Source organism: Pinus tabuliformis, chromosome 6 (genome assembly GCF_031772625.1).
Source record: "Pinus tabuliformis cultivar Carrire ecotype Pingquan chromosome 6, CPIR1, whole genome shotgun sequence".
Taxonomy (NCBI): Eukaryota; Viridiplantae; Streptophyta; class Pinopsida; order Pinales; family Pinaceae; genus Pinus; species Pinus tabuliformis.
In genome coordinates this window covers 1586077394-1586099079 of record NC_142292.1, presented here as the reverse complement: position 1 = coordinate 1586099079, position 21686 = coordinate 1586077394, and the positions used below count along the sequence as shown (strand labels likewise).

The window sequence follows — 21686 nt, the reverse complement described above, 5'->3', positions numbered from 1 at the left end:
TCATTCATTCATTAATATGCAAAGCTCTTTTAGAGCGAAAAGTGATTTCATCCCTTTCAATACTGAATAAATCCAAAATAAGATGAATCTAAACTTATTTAAATACCGTTCAAAGATGAATCTAAACTTATTTAAATACAATTCAATGTTTACCTAATAAATATTTTTTTTATTACTTTTTTAAACTTAATTTAAAAACCTAATTTTATTTAAAGGTTAGAACTCTCAAATTCAATTGTCATTTAACCAAGAACCAGCTAGCGAGGTCAGGATGATGACCAGCCCATCAACAGCACTAGGTCTGAACGGAGTTGTCTATAATGCGACTTTTTGGAGATTCCGGTGACGGAATCCGGCGGAAGAAATTGAGGTTGAATCTTGATTTGTTGCAGTTAAAATGGTTTTTTAACTGCATATTTGGATTCAACACCCTGAAAAACCCCTAGGACGCTTTCATTGTGCAGAAACTAGCTATCAAACTTGCGATTCCAATAAATTCCTGCTGGATTATTTTAACTGCATATTTGGATTCAACACCCTGAAAAACCCCTAGGACGCTTTCATTGTGCAGAAACTAGCTATCAAACTTGCGATTCCAATAAATTCCTGCTGGATTTCGACCGGAAAAACCCGCCAGAAAAGCTTTCAAAAAGTCGCGTTATAGACAACTGCGGTCTGAACCCTATCTATTTATTCCCCATGAGTACGATAACAAGCCATGGTTCACGTGATAAGCTTCGTTCGGGTAGCCAGTGAGAGTAGATTCAAGCCAATATTCAGAAAGTATTGGTGTTCCCGCAGGCATAGTTAATAGAAATGTTCTAAGTGCCTACCCAAGCACGTCCAATAACTCACTAAGTTTCGTAAGAGAAGTCACTTGGAACCAATAGTAACCGGAGATCACTTCTTGCAAAGTAGTAGTATTCTAACGAGTGCCTAAAGAAAGAGACAGACCGGGCGGGAAGAGCTCACTCTCTCGCAGGTTTTGAAGTAAATAGACAAGATATATAAATGTAACCCGTTCCCCCATGAAGCATGAAATGCCGAGCAAATGAGTGCTAAATCCGATAATTATTAACCTGGTGGTTCTAATAAACCCGGATCTCATATACAATGCTCCTTGGCACCGCCAGTCGCTGATCGTTTCTTCTCATTTTGCTAAAATCGAACGCTGCTAAAAAGGAAAACTGTGTGTAAGATATTTATATGATCCACAGACGCCGTTCAAAGACACACTCCCAAACCAAGACCTAGAGAGAATTCGCCATGGGAGACGACCCAACTGTTCAGGGCCCACCTAAAACGCAAGGAGATGGACATGGCGACGGTGTTTTCGCAGGCTGCTCATTCACAGACCTGGGTCTTAATCCAACCCTCTCCGATCAGTTAAAAGGTACACGTAATGCTTTGTATTAATTTTTATAATTGTCAGGCTTCTTATACATGAATGAATAACTGGAAAACACAGAAAAACACAGAGCCGAGGTTGAATAACGAATGTAATGCAATGCTGGTATGAAGCACACAAATAATATAGCTTGTTCATAGTATTGTTAATGTTCTCCAAACTGCCCGCACTGTGGTGCTTGCTTGCTGCAGAGATTCTGAACTTTCTAACTGGGTATGATATTTGGATCTCGAACTTGTTTCATAATTTTTTTTTTTTTTCTGTTGATTTTTTTGTTTGATGTATCGAATGCCCTAATTTCATTGACAAAAGTTGCGTTTTATTGAAGTTGACTTTCTGTTGTCTGGTGAATGTTGACATGTAAGGTGGGTATAATGTACCCTTTGTTAGAAGGGTTGTATATTCCAACCCTTCATTTTGGAGGAAGGTTGCAGAACTCACAAAATAGTTGCGGGGCTGAAAGCATTAAAGATAGTTTCAAAGTCGAGAGGACACACGTGCCCGTTCGAGTGATCACATTAAAAGTTGCAATTGTGAGTTGCTTGTTAAAAGATTATCGGAAGAGGTTCCCATATGGAGTTAATTCTCTCGAGGGATCACTAGAAAGTTGTGATTTGGAAGTTTCCCATTGGGATAAGGCTTGCAAGAGGTTCCCTTAGGGAATTGACCACCCTGAGGTAAAACCAATATAACTTTTTCACGAGCTATCAAATTCTTGTGCCATTTTATTAACTTAAAATTTATCCAAATACACATTTAGAGGAACGGTTTGTGGGTTGATATTTGCAACCAATCGACAAAAAAGAATTGAAATTGAATATTAACGTCGATTGAAGATCATAGTAGGTGCAAGTGACCGGTGACTACAACGAACGATATAGCCAAACCCAAAAGGAGGAACACAAAAGACCCACTTTAAAATGAGATGAATCATTGTTCTCTCATACCTTCATACTTTATGAAGCTGCACAAGCCCTTATCTATATCACCTCCTCCCAACCCCTTGTCATCTCTTCTCCTATGATGACGTAAGGATAGCAGTCAGGATTATGAGCACCAGCATCAGAGATAATGAGGAAGGCTTCCAAGCTGAGTTCCTCAACCACAGTATTCACTCTCTCAACTACCATATTGATCTTTTGTTTAATCATGTCGTTTGTTCTGGTTTCTCTCAAACTTGCTCACAACATATCATCCACCTGATTTTCAAATAGGGGGGCAGAGCAGATCCAAATAATTAGGGCACCATTATGATAGATTCAACACACCCTCTCCAAGCTCTAAGCTACAGTATATCATTTTCGAATCTCCAACGAGCCTGAGAGGAGGCACCTCAATGCTAGAGGACAGGCAGGTTTCCACCTGCAGTACCAGACTACTAATCATATCTTCACTTGTCTATTTCAGGTGGGTCATTTAAGACTCTCTGATGAGTTTGAGAAAAGGCACCTCAGCACTAGAGGATAAGTAGGTCTCCACCTCGAGTACTAGATGACTAATCATATCTTTACTTGTCTCTTTCATGTAGGCCATTTGAAAAACCTTAGTAGGAACCAATGTACACTCCTAGATAAAGGTACTTTATGGTACACCAATTGGGTTCTCTCACACACTCTTATGCACGTTCCATCTAACTTTTTATAGTCAGATCTTCTCTACTCACACCCCCATGCTTTGATTATTATTCTTAGACTCAAATCATGAGATGAGAAGCAATCGCTCAAGCTTTCAATGAGAATTTTGCAGTCGTTATTTCATTGCTTCATTTCACAATGCTTGTAAAAAAGCATTGGGGAATTTTGGTTGCAGAATCCTCTGCTTTGAGGAAGAGTTAAAACCATACTGGAAGGATTTTTGGTTCTAATCATCTACAGCAGCAAGTCTAGGAAGATAGCAATCCACATCAACACAGTGAATTTGGGCTTTTTATAAATTTTGTGTCATCCATGCGAATTGTCATTTTGAATGTTTTGCATTGTATTATGGGCAACGGTAGTGGCCTTTGGTTGAAAAGTTGGTTTTTTTTAGTTTTACCTTTACCCTGGAATTCATAGCATTTCTGTTGACTTTAGGGACTATTGTATTCAAGACAGGTCTTGAACTATTGATGGCTAATACCCCAACACTATGCATGAGATTGGAACCAAAGAGAATTCTTGTAAGACTAGGGTGGCATGAAAGGAAGATATCACAGTCTACAATTTGATTATTATGCGGATAATTATTGCTTGAATGTGTTGCTTGTTTGTTTTGTTTTGTTTCTCAAATTTTGTGCCCTCGGCTATTATTAGAATTCAATCAAGCATGCCTTCGGTAGATCCCAAACTACTCTGCACCTGAACTGTAATTATAGTTTTAGTAGGCAGACCTTGGGCATATCCCAAACTGCTTGCTCCTCAATTGTTATTATAATTTTATCAAGCAGGCATGGGGTAGATCCCAAACTATTTTGCACCTCAATTGTTATTATATTTTTATCAAGCAAGCCTTCGGTGGATCCCAAACTACTTTGCACCTCAGCGGTGATTTATTTTTAATTAGTAAGGCTTGGGCATAAGATCCCAAATTGCTCTACACCTCAATTGTTATTATCTTTCTATCAAGCAAGCCTTGGGTGCCAATTTTCCTCTATGTCCCCAGTTGTAGTGATATTCTTATTAGATAGAACCTGGGAAGATCCCAGGCTATCCGCTATACTTTATTGTAGTTATTGCCACATTGCTGTTTGGCTTCTAAGATAATCCCTACATGGTCTTGGGGTACAAACATCTTGAGAAATAATGTTAGTTGTTTGGTATTTTGTCTAGGACTCCCCCTCCTAAACCAAACATAGTCACGCAGTCTGAAAAGTAACTTTGTCTCTTAGTACTTGTAACTAGAATTGGGAATGACCTCCAATTGCTGAAATATTCTTGATTGACTAGATTTTCTCTTAGATCTCTTGGAACCTTCCTAGACTCTTATGGATGTGAATTGGTCTGGACTCTAGTTAGACTCAAGAGGGGTACCTCTATTATCTTAACTTGGATTGATTGGATTCCCCATACCTTGTTTATTTGGAAGAATTGCATGAGCAGATTGTTAAGGCATGTAAACATGTTTGAATGTTTTTGTTGTATCCAATATCATAGCTCCCACTTTCTTCAATGCATTGAGTATGATAGATTGGCCTCCATAAAGAAGGATCTCGTCACGAGAGTGAGATCGAGAATTCAAGTTCTATGGTCGGGTGGTGTTACCGACTAAAAATGTGAGTCTAGTTTGCATTTTCAGAGGCATTCTTTTCAACAACACAACATTAGGAGAGGTGAACAAATTATATCTTCTTTCACACATTGTCTACATCTTTTGAGGTATACATCACAGTTGAGTTCACATATTTGGCATCACTTTTGCACATGTGGCAACGCCTTATTTTGTGGGGCACTTTTCTACACATTTTTATCCATATTTCCCTATTGGAAGGTGCCTTTGGCGTGTCTTCTTGGTGTTTGAGGCAAAAGTGACATACTTGGAGGCATTTCATACCATTGAAGTTCTTTGGGTGTCATCACACATTGGCCAATGAGATATCTACATATTTGAAGGCAATGCAATCCCCTTGACATGCTTCACTAGCAAGATCAATCATCACACACATAATGGGAGCTCTCCACAAAAGAAAGCATCCATGGAATTTTCTAAGGTAAAAACGGTATATATTCCTAACATGCTCCAACTTGAGAGAAGGTCATCGTATATTTTGAGAAAAAGGGGCCATTAAGAAAGAAATTTAAAAGGGAGCATCTTGAATGGAGAAGTGACATGTGGCAACAGGGACTCATTCAAACCCTTTATTGATACAATATTTCACTCATCCAAAGAACTACTCCACCTTTGAGGCACACTTGATGGTCAAACATGCATGGAGTGGAATGCCCTTCAATAATGGAGCTTGTTAAGTATTTTAGTGCACATATATCAAGGAATTTGTTACTTTGGAGAAAAGTCCTCCACATTCTTTGGGGTTTTTATTGTTATTCTTGGATAGGAAGTTACTAGAAGATCCCTCTCAAAGAGTGTTGCAAGTAAGAGTAGGCCAAGATATACAAACCCTAAAGGCAAAGTCGATACATATGATTTGAGGGAGCTCCCACTTGAAGATGAGTCATAAAACATATGTTATGATTATTTATTGCAGGAAAATATGGATCCATAACTTTCTAGAGTGCTTTCTATAATATTCTATTAGAAAGTCGCTGGGGAGAGAAACTATAAAAAGTGGAGCATTAAACTATAAAAAGAGGAGTATTCCTCATTTGCAAATAAAAAGTTCAAGAGGAAGAACTACCCCTTATGAGGCCAATTACATTGTTATTTTGTAGGTTAAATGGAAGAAAGGCATCTTGGTGAAGTTCTATTATGAGTCGCCAGTGTGGAAAAAGTCGGGAAAAAATCGGGATTAAATCCCCAAAATGTGATTTTTTTGGCTGGCCGATTAAATTGACCAATTTTTTGCCAATTTTTTCCCAGTTGAAAAAGTCGGGATTAAATCGGAACTTTTTCCAAAAAATCGTGAATGAGGTAATTTCTTTAACGATTTTTTATTTTTATTTTTGAAAAAATCGGGATTTTATTGAAAAAGTCAGGATTTTATTGAAAAAGTCAGGATTTTTTAAAAAATGAATATTTTTATATTTTTTTTAATTCTGCAGACTTTTTCAAAAAATTCCTGACTTTAACAACTTTTTCAACTTTTGGACCCTTGCCGATTTAATCCCGACTTCGACTTTTTCCACATTGATTATGACATCTTCTTCTTCTTCTATAGATCATCATTCACATTGATGTTTGGGGCCGCCACATTAAGTTTGTTGGTATATCTTTCTTTTCGAGACTGTCTACAGAGCATTTGTATATTGTTTTGCATTTGGAGAGGGAATTTTAGGATAGACATTCAGCCCTCTTTAATCTTTTCATGCAGCCAAATTTTGTTAATGAAGAAAAGATTGCATGTTATTGTCAATGTTGTCAAAATTGGGACTAGTCATCAAATCGGTCAACCCCAGAAACCAGAATTAGACTAGAACCAGACAAAAATTGGAAACAAAACTTGACCACAACACCAGTTGACCAAAAAGTACATAAAATATTCAAATTTAGTAAAAAAAAAAAAGAAAAAAAAAGAAAAAAGAAAAAAGAAAAAAGAAAAAAGAAAAAAGAAAAAAGAAAAAAGAAAAAAGAAAAAAGAAAAAAGAAAAAAGAAAATATATATATATATAGATAGATAGTGCTACCCTTAGGAAGGGGCACTAAGGGACAAGTCGATATCAACATAGCTCCAATAGTTTTAAAAATCGGTCGGTCTAGACTATAAACCAATCAAACCGACCAATCAAATAGGCCCAAGTAACAAACCAGTTGAAAATTCCAATTGGAGGGCGAGTTTGTATAGGTTAGGTAACAAACTGATCGGTTTGGTACCTAACCAGTACAAATTGGCCCTAGCCAGCCGATTCCAACCCTAATTGGCCCGGTTAGATCTCATATGTGTGGGGGAGTCCAAGACCCCTTGTGGTGGTTTTTCAGGTGGTTTTGTAGAAAATTAAGGGCTGTTTTCCTCCCAAAACAGTCCCCCTTGGGCATAAAACCAACCCCCCCCCCAAACAAAAAGCCTAACTCAACCCTAGCAATGTTAGCAATCAATGGTAATATTAAATTCTTAAAGTAAAATGATTTTTTCATTTTCATCCTTTTTCTTAAATTTTTAACATTACCATAAATTGTTTCAAGATGTTTGAGAGTGGTTCCAACCTCAGTGGATTTCATATGGAGAAACTAGAATTTTAGATCTCACTCAAAATCCAACAAACTTAACAATTTTTAGGATTTCACGATTTGGGGGATTGTAATGTTTCCATTTGATTCTGTCATGTGTGAGGGTATGGGATTGGCATTTGATCAAGAGCATGAAGCCCTTTATGTACCTTGATGTTGGTGGTATTGATTTTTGAACTTCGTTGATGTTGGTAGTATTAAATGTTGAACTCCTCTACCATGGCGTTGTACCCTTCAATAAAAGCAAAATAATTTGTTAAGCATGCTAAGCTTTTTCTACCATATTATAAGTTTGAGGAGACGAAAACTTTACTCAAACCAAAATCATTGATTAGGCATGTTAAGCTTTTTCAATTTCTACCATATTATAAGGTTGAGGAATCCAAGTCTAAACACCTTGAGGTAGATGACGTTTTTGTAGCTCTTGTTGATGATCCCATTTCTAGTAGTGGTGAATCAATGATGAGTTTGATTAGTGATCATGTTGATCAATGATTTGTAGTAGGCCAATGGCCCAATAACTTGTAACATTGTTTTTGGACACTAGCCACTTAGAGCCTGTTGATTATGTATTTTGTTATTGATATGTATTGCACTCTGTACCATTTTGATATTATCACCTTTACATGGTGTTAAGATGAGCAAACTTTGCATATTTTGTCTCTAATGGTTTGGAATCATGGTTTGAAATCTTAAAAATAAACTTTTTCATTAAAAAATAATTATTTTATGTATTTTTTCAAATCTGGTTCATTGAATCTCATTCGATTTGATTTGATTTGATTCCAATTCGAACTCGGTTAGATAGGTGCTACGTTCAAAACCTAGTTTCGATTATTAAAACTATGCCCCAAACTCCAAATTAGTGCAAACCTATGGGACCTTCCACCATCCCACGAGACTTCAACGACATGGCCAAACCAGATCCCTTCCGGAGAGATGAATGAGATCCCCCAAGACTCGGTGGGGAGCCAACTCTTCTAGGCAACAGTGCAATGGACAATAAAAGCATCCCACCAGTTCTTTAATAAGCATAACGTAATTGTACACCTATGATTATGTCATTTTGTCTGTTGTTGCTCTTGTACACATTTTTCATTTCATTTCATCTCATTTTAGGGTGGGCATTTTGTGTCCCTCCTTTTGGGTTGGCTATTATCGTTGGTTGTAGTCATCAGTCCCTTACACCTGCTATGATCTTAAATGGACGTTGATATTCAATTTCAATTTTTTTTGTCAATTGGTTGCAAATATCAAAATGTGTATTTGGATAAATTTTAAGTTAATAAAATGGCACAAGAATTTGATAGCTCACGAAAAAGTTATATTGGTTTTACCTCAGGGTGGTCAATTCCCTAAGGGAACCTCTTGCAAGCCTTATCCCAATGGGAAACTTCCAAATCACAACTTTCTAATGATCCCTTGAGAGATTTAACTCCATATGGAAACCTCTTACAATACTTTTATAACAAGCAACTCACAATTGCAACTTTTAATGTGATCACTCGAAGGGGCACGTGTGCATGTGTCCTTTCGAATTTGAAACTATTTTAATGCTTTCATCCCTGCAACTATTTTGTGAGTTCTGCAAACTTCCTCCAAAATGAAGGGTTGGAATATACAACCCTTCTAACAAAGGGTATGTTATACGGTATACCCACCTTACATGAAGGGTAGAGAGATACTTGAGATGAATGAGGTCAATATTCATCGGACAACAAAAAGTCAACTTCAATCAAAAGCAACTTTTGTTAATGAAATTAGGGCATTTGATACATTACAAAAAATCAACAGAAATTATACTTATTGATGAAACAAGTTCGAGATCCAAATTTGAAGTTGTTTCAATAGAACAATCAAAAGAAAATGGAAAGGTCATTTTCTAGTTGTCATAATTGGGCAATGTCCAATGCCCTAAGTCTAGAAAACCATGGCTTTTCAAATCTCAACGGAATTGAGCATATCATACACAGTTAGAAAGTTCAGAATCTTTACAACAAGCAAACACTACAGTGCGGGCAGTTTGGAGAACATTAACAATACTATGAAAAAGCTATGTATTTGTGTGCTTCATCCCAGCATTGCATTACACTCATTATTCAAGCTTGAATATGATCATCTCTATGTTTTTTGGTTATTCATTCATGTATAAGAAGCCTGTCAATTATAAAAAATAATACGAAACATTAGGTCTATGTTTTAACTAATTGAAGAGGATTGGAATAAGACACAGGTCTATGAATGAGCAGCTTGCGAAAACACCATTGCCATGTCCATCTCCTTGCGTTTTAGGTGGGCCCTGAACAGTTGGTTCGTCTCCCATGGTGAATTCTCTCTAGGTTTTAGTTTTGGAGTAAGTCTTTGAATGCATCTATGGATTATATAAATATATTACACATAGTTTCCCTTTTTCAGAAAACTAATTGACACAGCATTCTATTTTAGTAAAATGAGGAGAAATAATCATTGATTGGCCATGGTGCAGTGGAGCAGTGTATGTGAAACAAGTTCGAGATCCAAACCAGTACAAACAAGCCCTAACCAGCCGATTCCAACCCTAATCGGCCCGATTAGATCTCATATGTGTGGGGGAGTCCAAGTCCCCATGTGGTGGTTTGGGAGCAAATTAGGGGTTGTTTTCCTCCCAAAATAGTCCCCCTTGGACATAAAACAAACCCTCCCCCTCCTAAACCATCAACCTAAACAACAAACCTAACTCAACCCTAGCAATGCTGGAAATCAATGGTAATATTAAATTCTTAAAGTAAAAGCATTGTTTCAGGATGTTTCAGAGTGGTTCCAACCTTAATGAATTTCACATGGAGAAACTAGAATTTTAGATCTCGCACAAAATCTAGCAGACTTAACATTTTTCAGGATTTCATGATTTGGGGGATTGCAATGTTTCCATTTGATTTTGTCATGTGTGAGGGTATGGGATTGGCATTTGATCAAGAGCATGAGGTCCTTTATGTACCTTGATGTTGGTGGTATTGATTTTTGAACTCCGTTGATGTTGGTAGTGTTGTCGCACAAAGTGTCTAGGCATCGTGACAACGCTCAGAGTAAGGGCTGTCACTCTAATCCTTACTCCATTTAGACTCTCTCCTAGACAAGTCAAGGGGGGTAGTCCCTAAGGTGAATGAATGAGAATAGCTCGTGGAACACAGGCTCTAGGAGACTTAAAGATGGACAACTTGACGAATGTAAATGAGTCATGGTTAACTGAGATGAATAGATTAAACACTACTACAACCAAGACACAACCACAAGATAGAAATGATTATAGACTAGTGCCTTTATATTTAATTAACCATAGATTAAATAAAAACAAGTTATCCAGAGCAATTTACAAATGTGATGAATAGTGACGATCATGAACGATTAAATGCGAATGCTCAAAGCTTTATCATGCAAGAGTTTCTAGCAATTAAATCCTGTGAAAAATTATGAAATTTAAATACTAAGCAATGATTCCAGATTTAAAATGATTTTCATTAATAACCCAGATCTAGAATTAATTATCTTTCTCCTATAGCCAATGATTTTAAAACATTAATCGCTCTTGACAATAGAGAAATCACTACCACAGAATTTAAAATCTTACACTTAACACAAAAGACACCAAGGAACTTTAGATTAATAGTTTAATTATCCCTTAGGCAAACTTAATGTGTTAAGCTTATGAAGCAAATTTAAAAAATTTTAATGTGACCAAAAAAATAAAATCAAAAGGACTTTAATAAATTAAAATTTTTAATGGGCCATAGGCCACATAAAAATTTAATTTTTTAAATGCAAAAGTGTAGGTCCTCTTATGATTTAATTCCTTAGTAATCTCATAGTCACAAAAATGATTTTTTTTTAAACTTTTTAGATTTTTAAATGTTTTTAATTTTTTTTTTTTAGATTTTTAAATTTTTTAAAACAAAATCAAAATAATGAAAAATAAAAAAAAATCAAAACATAAAAAAAATGAAGTCATAAAAAACAAATAAAAGGAAAAGGAGAAGCATAAAATAAAATTGAATCTAGAAGTTAACCAAAGTAAAAAAAAATCAAATTAAAACAAAATCAAAATGAAACTTAACCAAACCCTACGCATATTACAAATGAAATAAAAAATGAAAAAGTCAAAATGTTTGGTGTATCGAATTCTTGTGTGCAGGCAAACTTTGACGGCGGCGTAGACAGCGTTTGGAGAGCGAGGATGAGGAGGCTCGAGCGAAGGAGATGGAGTTGCGAGATGAGCAGAAGGCGAAGAAAGGGCAGTGTAGGGAGAGATGGACTTAGGCAACAACAAGGAAAGGGAAGTCGGACACTGGGATCCACAGAGAAGGAGAGGAGACGGGCTGAGAGAGATGGCAGTGAGGGAGGGAGCAACTTGAGAGTAGAGAAAGGCAAAGGGATAGACGCTAGAAGGGAGGACGGAAGAGAGTTTTTTGTAGGTTGAGGGAGCTGCGAAAAGGGAGGCTACAACAACGTATGGCAGTGGGAAAGAAGAATTCGGGCAACAAGGAGATGAGGATGCAGGGATGAAAAGAAGGAAAACAAAAACACAGGTAGTAAAAAATCTTGAAATTTTCCAGAGAAGAGAAAAACGCAACAACAGAAGAAAGAGGCTCAATACGGCAACAAACATGAGAAAAATGGGAGCCAAAAACCTAAGAAAATTTCCAGAATTCTTATTAAAATGTTGAATCCTTTTGCTTCAGATTTCCTTGAAACCCTTATAAATATTTCCAGATTTAAAATTTTCAAACCCTTGGACTGCAATTTTTTTTGAATAATATCCCTGCAAAATTATGTTGATAAACCCCCAGAGATCCAAATCTTACCCTCTAGAGTCTAGATTGGACTCTACACAAATTTCTTCCTCAGATCTGTAGCTGCACGACAACAAGAAAACACCCAAACAATATCTACAATGATAAAAACTAAAACCCAGAAAAACCCACGTTAGAAAAATAATTACAAAATTTACAAGTTGTAGACTCTAATCAACTAGATCTATCATTATGCCGTAATAAAAAAATAAATAAATTTAAAGGAGGTGCTAACTCGAAACCCTTCGTGTATCACCAATAAAATCTTATGATAAGCCTGGAGCTAATTTAGCTAGGCTCTTCCGGGAACACAGATCGGGAGTTGGCTGGTCCAATTGAAAACTTCCCCTAATGTCCGAGGATCTAAAATCAAGATTTCCCTGCAAAACTAGATCTAGCCATTAAAATTAGAGCAAGAAAATAATAATAAAACTCAAACAAATAGAGATACCTGCTATTACGTTCAAAATTTAGATTATTATTCAAACCCCAACGACTGAGCAAGATACCTGTACTCAAATCACTCTTTAGAAGCTATCATCAATGGCTTTAGAAAAATTTATGCATGAAAACAACACATCTTACAGTATTCCCATGAAGAGTAACACCGATAGAACTTAACTCCAAAGTCTTTCTTTATTATCCAGAAAAAGATTACACAAGAGCTTCTTGCTAAGCACACGACTCAAAGGTCGGATGATTGACTGACAAATGACCTCCTATTTAAAAATAAATCCTCCAATAGCTAGTTCGAGTGATTCTCGTCAAATCAATCTCGACTGTTGATGAAGATTAAAATTCCTTTTAATCTCATCTGTTGAAATATTTAAATATTTGGGAAAATTCGAAATTTTCAATTAAATGCTTTTTAATTAACTCAAAAAATTAAAATTTTGAGTTAATTTCCCCAAAATTTTGACTTTGACTTAACCCCCAGGGATCAATGGTTTAAAATTTAACAAAATAATTAATTTACCTTAGTCTCGGGACCTTTTAAAATTTAATTGTTTAGAACCGACAAATTTTGTCTTTGGAGAATTTAAATTTCCCTAGGACCTAGAATTAATTAAATTTCTGGCTTAGGATTTAAATTAATTTTTGGCTTGAAAATTTAATTAATTAATCTATGAGGGGATAAATGATTTTTCCAACCCTCAAGACACTTTACATTATGATTTTCATATCTTTTACATCATAAGTGGGAAAACCCATTTGTAATAGACCCTCACAGACTACCCATTTTACCCATTTTTGTGACACAAATATAATCCAGCAGACCAAGCAATTTGTAATAAAATAACCTAACCAAATAATAAGATTATTCTCAAATTATTTTTACATAGACTCGATCTAGAACACTAGGACTTGCCTAAGATCCTAGCGACAAAATCCATTCCAGCTTTGGGGTAAGATTGGAGGAAAACTCTGTCGACCATCCGAAAATGGATCGGTGAGACAAAAAACCTCTTAGAATGGAGATCATCACTAGAAAAGTAGGTTTACCTAGGTCGTTACATACATGACACGGATCTGCTGAGATTATTTACATTATACACATGCAAAAAGGGTTTACATAACATCTTGGAAGTCAAGCTGATGATGATAGCTGGACAACACAGACACATCGATCAAGTGCTATCCCTTTTGCGAAAAAAGGGGGTGTACTGCTATGGGTCGTTGACACGTAGTGGTCAACAGGTAGTATTAATTGTTAAACTCCTCTACTATGGCCTTAACAAAAATGTAGCCTTCACTCAAAGAAAGATAATTGGTTAGGCATTCTAAGCTTGTTCTACCATATTATAAGGTTGAGGAGATGAACCCTTCACTCAAACCAAACTCATTGGTTAGGCATGTTAAGCTTTTTCAATTTCTATCATATTATAAGGTTGAGGAATCCAAGTCTAAACACTTTGAGGTAGATGACGTTTCTTTAGCTCTTGTTGATGATCTCATTTCTAGTAGTGGTGAATCAGTGATGAGTTCGAGAAATAATCATGTTGATCAGCAATTTGTAGAAGGCCAGTGGCCCAATAACTTGTAGCATTGTTTTTTGACACTCGCCACTTAGAGCCTCGTCGATTATGTATTTTGTTGTTGATATGTATTGCACTATGTGCCATTTTGATATATTCACCCTTACATGGTATATAGATGAGCAAACTTTGCATATGTTGTCTCTATTTCTAATGGTTTGGAATCATGGTTTGAAATCTTAAAAATAAACTTTTTCATTAAAAAATAATTATTTTATGTATTTTCAAATGCAGCTCATTGAATCTCATTCGAGCTAGTTTGATCCGGTTTCGATTCAAACTCAATTAGATAGGTGTTAGGTTCAAAACCTGGTTCCAATTTTTAAAACTATTCTCCAAACTCCAAATCAGTGCAAGCCTATGGGACCTTCTCCCACCCCACAATACTTCAACGACATCGCCAGACCGGATCTCTTCCCAAGAGATGAATGAGATCCCCCAAGACTAGGTGGGGAACCACCTCTTCCAAACCACAATGCGATGGAAAATCTAAGCATCCCACCGGTGGTTCTTTACCGAGGTTAACCTAATTGTACACCTATGATTATGTAATTTTGTTTGTTGTTGTAGAGCCTTATGTTTAGGGAAAAGGATGAGCTAAAAGGTTCTAGAAGAATGGTGCACCAAAATATAAGATCTAAACCTTCTCAAAAAATTGATGGAAATCATTCACAACAAGACTCCAAAGGTGCAAATCATTCTCAATAACTAGCCTGTGATTGGCATGTTGTTCTTGGAGAGAAGGATCCCCACATGCCTCTACATTTCTGGCCTTGGTAGTCAACATGGGTGTACCTCTGCATCCGTGCCACATCAATTCATAATTCCAAATCCTAAACAGAGTGGCACGTTAACATGTCAAATGCCAACTAAGCTCAATATTGCTATTTTATTAGAAATTAAAATAAAGATAAACTGATAATTATATTGGTATGGCTGTTGAATGGGCATTACAGAGAAGCGCTGTCCGGCGTAGGAAGTGCGCTGTTCTGTTTTGCATCTTTTGCAGCAAGAGAGAGTGTTTTTTGGTGGCAAAAAATCATGCTGTTCAGAGCTGCTTTGCTGCTTTGGACACTGCTGTTTGATTGCATCTTTGGGGGTTGGTGATTCAAGCAACTTGCGAATCAAGAATGAAAATGGTATTTGGTTTATGAATTAAGTTTATGTTTCTATTTTATCATCACATGTATAATGTTAAAAATTCCTAGGATTAATTTTTTGGATTTTTTAACAAGAATTTTCCTTTTTTTTAAGCATAGTTTTGTTGCCCTCTGTTTGCCATCACCTAGAAATTTGGGTGTACTTTCTAGCAGTTCCTGACAGCCATCCCCCTGTGTCCCTATCTCACAAACTTGTGCAACATAGATTATTATTTATTTGAGATGTCATCACTTTATGGGCCTTAAGTTAAGTTGCAAGTCGTGATGTTCTCATTAAGGAGTCTTCATTAGGAAGACCTAACTAGTTGGCTGAATGGTTGCTTCCCCAATTGTTGTGTATGTAGGAGCTCAATGCGTAGAAGAGATCCCTATTTTCAACTTAATTTTCTTAAGAGTGGAGTCATCATTGTGTTTATGGTTCATATCTCTATGTCTATTGACCATGTCTGTATATGTAAATAGACTATTGTGTTGAATGAGAGGATAATTCCATTTTTTCCATGAATACTATTGTTGATTTTGCTGTCATATTTATTTAAATTATTTGCAGAGACTTGTTTTTCAGTTACTCTGTTACCTTGTCTTTAATTTAAACTAGCAACTTTGCGTGAATCCACATTTGATAAGAAGTGACGATGAATTTCCTTTTGATTTGATCTTTTCTTTGGCACATACCACAAAAGGTCTTTTAATTCGATGATAATTCATCATAATAGCTACTAAAATATGCTCAAGGGAGTTTTTTGGCACAACGAAATGATTTAGGTGTATGAGCATCGATGTATTTGGGAAAACCCATTAGCTGCTTGTTGATTTTTATTGAAGTTGATTTCTGTTCAAAAATTTGCTTCACTAAATTAGTTTGTCATTCTTTGGGTACAGAAAGATTGGGCTTCATAGCCCCAACTCTCATCCAGGAGCAGACAATTCCTCTCATCCTATCAGGACGCCATGTGTATCCTTTTGTTCCCTTTCTTTTCTATGTTGTTTCAAGTATGAAGTTTAAATACTTTAAGATGGAATTGATGTATGGATCATTTGAAGCAGAGTGTTTTCTTTGATGCCAAGAAGGCAGACTTGTGAATGCAGGAACTGGAACTGGCAAAACAATTGTATACCTTGCACCTATTGTTCACCACTTGCAAGCATATATTCCTCGTATTAATCGGTCTGATGGGACATTTGGTAAGAACCAAATCATCAACAATACGATTTATATATCGTTATAGGTATTTGTTTACTAAATTATATCTCTTTGATGTCCAGATTATCTATAAAACCCACGTTTATTACTATCATATTCTATTCTATGACAGGAAAAATTAAATAATGGATGATGGGTATTGTAGTTCATGTCGTTTTTGTAAGAAAATTTTAACTTAAGATAGAGAATTCGTTACAGATTACTAGGTTCCAGTAGCAGGCAAAAAAGTCCCATTATATGCTGTGATGCTCAGGGGATTACCTCATTGCTTTGCTTAGACTTCTAACAATAACTCAACATACGTTGCTAACCTAGAATAAATCGGTTGAACAGACATGCTATGTATGCCAAAATACGTGGTCTTTATAGTTGGCATTCAATTCTCAAAGGTCCTTCATTCATGGCTTACCATTTTCCAAAATTATGCATTACTATATCATTGTTCCATACTATTTCTCAAAAAGAAATTAGTGGAAAATCAACCAAGGTACAAATGGTATTAAGATACTGAGCTAGAACAAATAAATTCAACTTAGAACAAGGTCCCATCTGCACTTTTTTCTATTGAGGAGAGATCAAGGAATTGAAATGGGGAAATAAATAACCAAAGTGGATTACCTACATACCTTGAAGTTTCTAAGTTAACTTAGTTAGAAACCCTCCATGCACTTTATCTGATATATTCCTACCTACTTGTTATTTTCCTTGACAAGTTATTTACAATGTAAATACTGAAAATAAACACTAGTGCATGCTCAACATATTATAGATCAGCAACTAAAAGAAACAGAAACAAACACACCATATGACATCATTATTTTTGGACTAATGTCCCCAGAAAAACCCAATGTGGGAAAACCGGTGCAGCTATTTGAGGGTTTTCTTATTAAGCAATATCAGATTACAATCTGGTGCCGAAACTAGCCTACCCAACAGAGAATTTCCTTGGCAGCAATACCTCTAAATTTCTGACAAATCTCCTGGCTGAAACCCCGGATAATCCTTCCGGCAGCTACGCAGCACAAATATGCCTCAGAAACCCCAGCGTCAGCCTCTCTCTGGACTGCGTTAGCCCCTCTGTCCCACGCTGGCCCTGCATCACCCCGAATGAGTTTGCGTCAGCCCTCTGCGTTAGCAACGCTGGCCTCTCTAAGGCTCTGTGCAACTTCCAACTGCCTCTGCGTGGCCTTGCGTGAGACTTGGCTGGCTTTACATCACTCTCTTTGGCTATTGCGCTGCTCTTCTGACACTATCTCTGCCTCTCTGTACTCAAATGCCCCTCAGCTGCATCTTCCGATCACTAATTCTATCTCTCTTAGCAAACCTCGCTCTAGAGAATAGAATCACTGATCACTTTGGTGTATTTTTCAAGTGACCCTCAAGCCTCCTCTTATACTTTTCCTGTTGACATATCAACGCCCGAGATTAAGTCCCTAATCAACAACTAAGATTAGATCTGGGTTGATCCATGTCTTTTGGACCATTCTAACACAGATTCATATTAATACACATTAATATTTTATTTTCACTAAGTTTAGACTTAGGGACTCCATAAAAAATATTAATTATTTTAATATCTCCTGATCTGTTTAGAATCTGCCCAAACCCTTTCTGGGTATTGGAGATCTCATGTGCCCCAACCTCTCTAACAAATTTCATGGCTAGAGCACATCCGATGCTACCCCAAATCAACACTCCCTCATAGCGAGGACTATGCTCTAGCAATACTTCTCACTGAGTATTACTTTGATCATTCGACTTCGGTCCCTGTGCTGATGCTAGGCCTTCCTGCCCAACATCCTCTGCACTGCTGCATCCTGTATTGCTGCCCATGGTTTTGCCACTGTCACTGCCACTGCTACATCTGTACAACAACTCCCTCTGTATCCGTGCTGCTGCTGGTCCTTTCTCCCAGCGCTGCATCCACACTGCACCTCCTCTCATCATGTTGCATCGTGCTGCCCATTGCTGCACTGCAACTCAGTTACTGAGAAGTAAGTAACTGATCTCCCAATCTGACCTCCCTGTTGGGCTAGAGACACCCACTGATGCTGAAGCTCCCTCTGCTGCTGACAAGTGCTCCCTCTCTGACCTCTGCGCTGCTGCAACAACTCCCTGCATCTCACACCGTTGCACACCTCTCTGTGCCATCCTGCATTGGTGCAACACTCTTGTGCCTCTCGCACTGCTGTAGCTTGCTAGCCTTGCCCTGTCTCGAGAATCCTGCATTGTAGCTCTCTTTGTCGCTCCATCCGCATCCATCTCTACTCGACTTAGCCAGTCCTGCTACTCCTCTTCGGAGCTCCTGTAGCAAGGTCTAATCCAAGAGGCTAGGTACCTTGAGGATCTTGCCCCTCGTCGCCTGTAGTCCGCCTGACTACAACTCGATGTCTCCCTACTTCCGCTCAAGTGGCGCGTGTGCACTCATGGCACAGTCATCGTCTGTCAAAACTTCTTTCTCTACCCATGTTGGCGTTGCCTTAGTCTAGGAAGACTCTCCCTTACTCTTCTTCCTTGGACACTGGGTTGCATAATGACCCAACTCCCCACAGTGGAAGCACTTGATCTTGGAGAGATCTTTCTTCTTTCGCTTTTCCTGCTTTCCCTTAAGATGCTAGGGCCACATCTTCCTTCTCCTGCTTGACTTTGATCCCTTGCTGGCGAAGAGTTGCCCACATCTCGTCCCAAGGTGGGAGAGTCCCTCTGCCTAGGATACTCTGGAAAAATACTTCCTAGTCTTCTGAGACAACATTCAGGGCTGTCCTCACCACCAACTCTTGATCCGGTGTCGCCTCTATGGCAATCAATTGATCTCGGATCTCATTTAGTCCTCCGAGGAAGGTGTCAATCGGTTCTCCATTCTTCATCTGATACGATCTCAATTGATTCTCAAGCAACATTCTTCTCTGCACAGAAGTATGCTGGTACATCTTCTTGAGAGCCTCCCACATCTCAAATTTCGTTTCCTTCTCGGCTATATGTAGTACTACATGATCCTTGACCCTGTCAAGGATAATGCTCTTAGCCCTCGCCATTGCCTCCTCGTACTTGTCATTATCATTGGGGTCGACTAGAATAGTTATTACCTTCAAGGCGAAGTTCTTGACACGATTCCTTTCAAGTACGGATAAGATTCTGGCCTTCCAGACTGCGAAGTTTGATGCTCTGTCCAGTCTATCACGGTCTCTTACTCCGTGTAGTGCCATGATGCTCCTCTACTTCCCCCTTGGAATTTCTCTATTCGACTCCTCTAAGTCTCTACTTCCCGTTTGGAAGTTCTCTTCTGGACTCCCTCTGAGTCCTGATTTCCCTCCTGGAAATCCTTTTGCCGCTGTTGAGATGCCCCCTACTCTGATCGACTTGTGCAATTGCACCACTCATCCGGGTTCCTCATCTAGAAACGCTCGGTAGCAACTCCTTTGGCCTTGCTCTGTCAAGTATTGTTCTGACTACAGTACCTCACCAGCTCCACTCTGCAATATTCCTGCAGCCTTTTAAACCCCAGCAACCTGAAGGTGAGAGCTCTTAGGCTCTGCGCAATCCTGGCACCAGCAACTTGGCCTCCTCATCCAATTGTGTCAGCCCTCCCAGCTACTGCGTGGCTCTGCGTGAGGCTTCTTTTGCCTTCCTTAGCCTCTGCGTTGCCTCTTCCCAGCGCACCCTTTCCTTGTTGCTGCTATGCTAGAAACAACTTCTGTCACCTCGGGACAGTTGTTTTCTGCTGCTATTGCTCTGCTCGGCTGATGTCCTTTAGTCCTCCTGTGATCTGCAATCACGCTCTGATACCATGTTGAAGTTTCTAAGTTTACTTAGTTAGAAACCCTCCATGCACTTTATCTGATTTATTCCTACCTACTTGTTATTTTCCTTAACAAGTTATTTACAATGTAAATACTGAAAATAAACACTAGTGCATGCTCAACATATTACAGATCAACAACTAAAAGAAACAGAAACAAACACACCATATGACACCATTATTTTTGGACTAATGTCCCCGGAAAAACCCAATGTGGGAAAATCGGTGCAGCTATCTGAGGGTTTTCTTATTAAGCAATATCAGAGTACAATCTGGGTGCCGAAACTGGCCTACCCAACAAAGAATTTCCTTGGCAGTAATAACTCTCAGTTTCTTACAAATCTCCTAGCTAAAACCTCGGATAATCCTTCTGGCAGCTACTCAGCACAAATTTGCCCCAAAAACCCCAGCGTCAGCCTCTCTCTGGACTGCATCAGCCCCTCTGTGTCCCACGCTGGCCTTGCGTCACCCCGGATGCGTTTGCGTCAGCGCTTTGGCCCTTTGCGTCAGCAATGTTGGCCTCTTTGAGGCTCTGCGCAGCTCCCGACTGCCTCTACGTGGCTTTGCGTGAGCCCTGGCTGGCTCTGCGTCACTCTCCTTGGCTACTGCGCTGCTCTCCCGGCACTATCTCTGCCTCTCTGTCTCTTTGTACTCAAATGCCCCTTAGCTGCATCTCCCGATCACTAATTCTATCTCTCTTAGCAAACCTCGCTCTAGAGAATAGAATGATTGATCACTCTGGTGTATTCTCCAAGTGACCCTCAAGTCTCCTCTTATACTTTTCTTGTTGACATATCAACAGCCGAGATTAAGTCCCTAATCAACGGCTAAGATTAGATCTAGGTTGATCCATGTCTTTTGGACCATTCTAACACAGATTCATATTAATGCACATTAACATTTTATTTACCCTAAGTTTAGACTTAGGGACTCCATTAAAAATATTAATTATTCTAATATCTCCTGATCTGTTTAGAATCTGCCCAAACCCTTTCTGGGTATTTTAGATCTCATGTGCCCCAGCCTTGTCCACCAAATTTCGTGGCTAGAGCACATCCGATGCTACCCTAAATCAACAACCATGGGCACAATACTATACTTTTATGGTAGTTCATTCACTTTTGGATTGTTTGCAATTGGAGGAGAGCTATCTGAGTTGTTATACAACACTTATACATTTGTTGTTCATATCCATTATTTTGTGGATCTTTGTTCTATTTGAAGCAATTCTTTGTGGACGACATACTGACATTTTTCTAGATTGGATGACATACTGAATTTATTTGAAAGTTATGAAACTTTGATCAACTCGCGTGTATTTCTATTGGATATAGTTGTAACTTGTTTCGTTTGTGTGGCATCTTGCCATATTCTAGAGAAGGTCAGCTAATGATAAAAAACATCATGGGGACTTTCTATCTTCTTTTCTTCTCCCC

At 38.2% G+C, this 21686-nt stretch overlaps 1 protein-coding gene across 5 annotated transcripts in view; it reads left to right on the top strand.

Annotated features, from left to right (window-relative positions):
• Positions 1-722: 722 nt before the first annotated feature.
• Positions 723-21686, top strand: part of LOC149264869 (DEAD-box ATP-dependent RNA helicase 17-like) — a 197888-nt gene continuing 176924 nt past the window's right edge. The window contains exons 1-3 of one of the 5 annotated variants that reach the window (XM_089428980.1): positions 723-1393; positions 16130-16202; positions 16323-16432. In XM_089428980.1, coding sequence (XP_089285106.1) covers positions 1267-1393; positions 16130-16202; positions 16323-16432 — 310 coding nt within the window. In that variant the 5' untranslated portion in view covers positions 723-1266. Of the gene's footprint in view, positions 1394-15037; positions 15227-16129; positions 16203-16318; positions 16433-21686 lie in introns of those variants that run through there. The other 4 variants (XM_089428987.1, XM_089428999.1, XM_089428996.1 and 1 more) reach the window with 4 other exon arrangements.